General features: G+C 32.2%; 1 protein-coding gene across 1 annotated transcript in view; it reads left to right on the forward strand.

Annotated features, from left to right (window-relative positions):
• PGGT1B (protein geranylgeranyltransferase type I subunit beta) overlaps positions 1-1,197 on the forward strand; it is a 75,199-nt gene that overhangs the window by 68,289 nt on the left and 5,713 nt on the right. Inside the window, exon 8 of the mRNA XM_004706577.3 lies at positions 861-969. Within this exon, the coding sequence (XP_004706634.1) occupies positions 861-969 (109 nt within the window). The remainder of the gene's footprint in view (positions 1-860; positions 970-1,197) is intronic.

A 1,197-nucleotide genomic window follows, 5' to 3' on the forward strand; every position in this document is an offset into this window, starting at 1 on the left:
AAAAAATAAAATAAATAAATAATAAAAATAAATATGAAGAGAAGGGTCCTTTAACCATCAGGCAAATGGGGGTAGGAAAAACAACAACTCTTGTTTTCCATAAACTCATGGCCTAGAACTACGCTTCTATGGATTTCCTGCTGTGTATTCTGGCCTGAAACTTCCTTGGGTCTCTGATTACACTACAGCAATTTGATTGAATCACAGCGATTTGCCGATTTCTTTTGTCTACCTTCTACTCACCCTTATTTGCTTTCCCCATGGTTTGATGTATAACTCTTGTTTCTTTTTTAGAGGGAGCTTGGGAGTAAAGACAAATGCACCAACTAGATACTTTTTTATATTACCATATCTTCTCTCACATTTTATCTTCCATAAAGAAAGAGCAACAATATGTTACTCTTCTCAAACAAAGTTCTCTTTTTAATAATTTTGGTTGCTATCTTTTGCAATATTTTTGGACCCTGTCTCTAATAGGTGGAGAGTCTATAATAAGAATCAAAATATGAGTTAATACAATTGTACCTTTTAAAAATTGGCTGACTGAATTGAGCAGACTGAGGAAACGTGGTTTAAGCCCAGTTTTTTAAAAAGCACAAAATCTTATTTGGTCCTAGCTCAACAGAAAGAGATGTTGAGTCGGTCAAGAAAAAGACAGTAGATTTGGTAACATGATACGAAAATGCAATAATGTGGTTGACTAATTGGCTAATTTTAAGTGCCAGGGCCCCAGAGACTTGCTCTGAGAGCTTTAGTTATATATGTATATTATGTAATTATGCAAATGATACTTATCTGAATTTGGAATTAAAGAACAATATAAACGTTTGATATCAGTAAATTTGTATTTGTCATTTCAGCTTCTGAAAATATTCCAATACACTAACTTTGAGAAAAATAGAAATTACATCTTATCAACTCAAGATCGCCTAGTAGGGGGATTTGCCAAGTGGCCAGATAGTCATCCAGGTAATTAATTTTTTTTATGAATCCAGAAACCCTTTAATTTACATCTTTAGTACATTTTATTATGTTTTCTATTAATATTAACCTTATAAAACATCTTTTTGCTATGACTCCAAGAAAATCTTAAATTTTCCTTTCTTAGGTAGATCTTCAAGCATCTCTATCAGAACGTGTGGGACATGTGATAGAAAATTTAGACACAAATTTTAATCTATAGTAAATAAGAGGAAA

Source organism: Echinops telfairi, unplaced genomic scaffold (genome assembly GCF_000313985.2).
Source record: "Echinops telfairi isolate 266 unplaced genomic scaffold, ASM31398v2 ScPeMD7_7469;HRSCAF=8507_1, whole genome shotgun sequence".
NCBI lineage: Eukaryota > Metazoa > Chordata > Mammalia > Afrosoricida > Tenrecidae > Echinops > Echinops telfairi.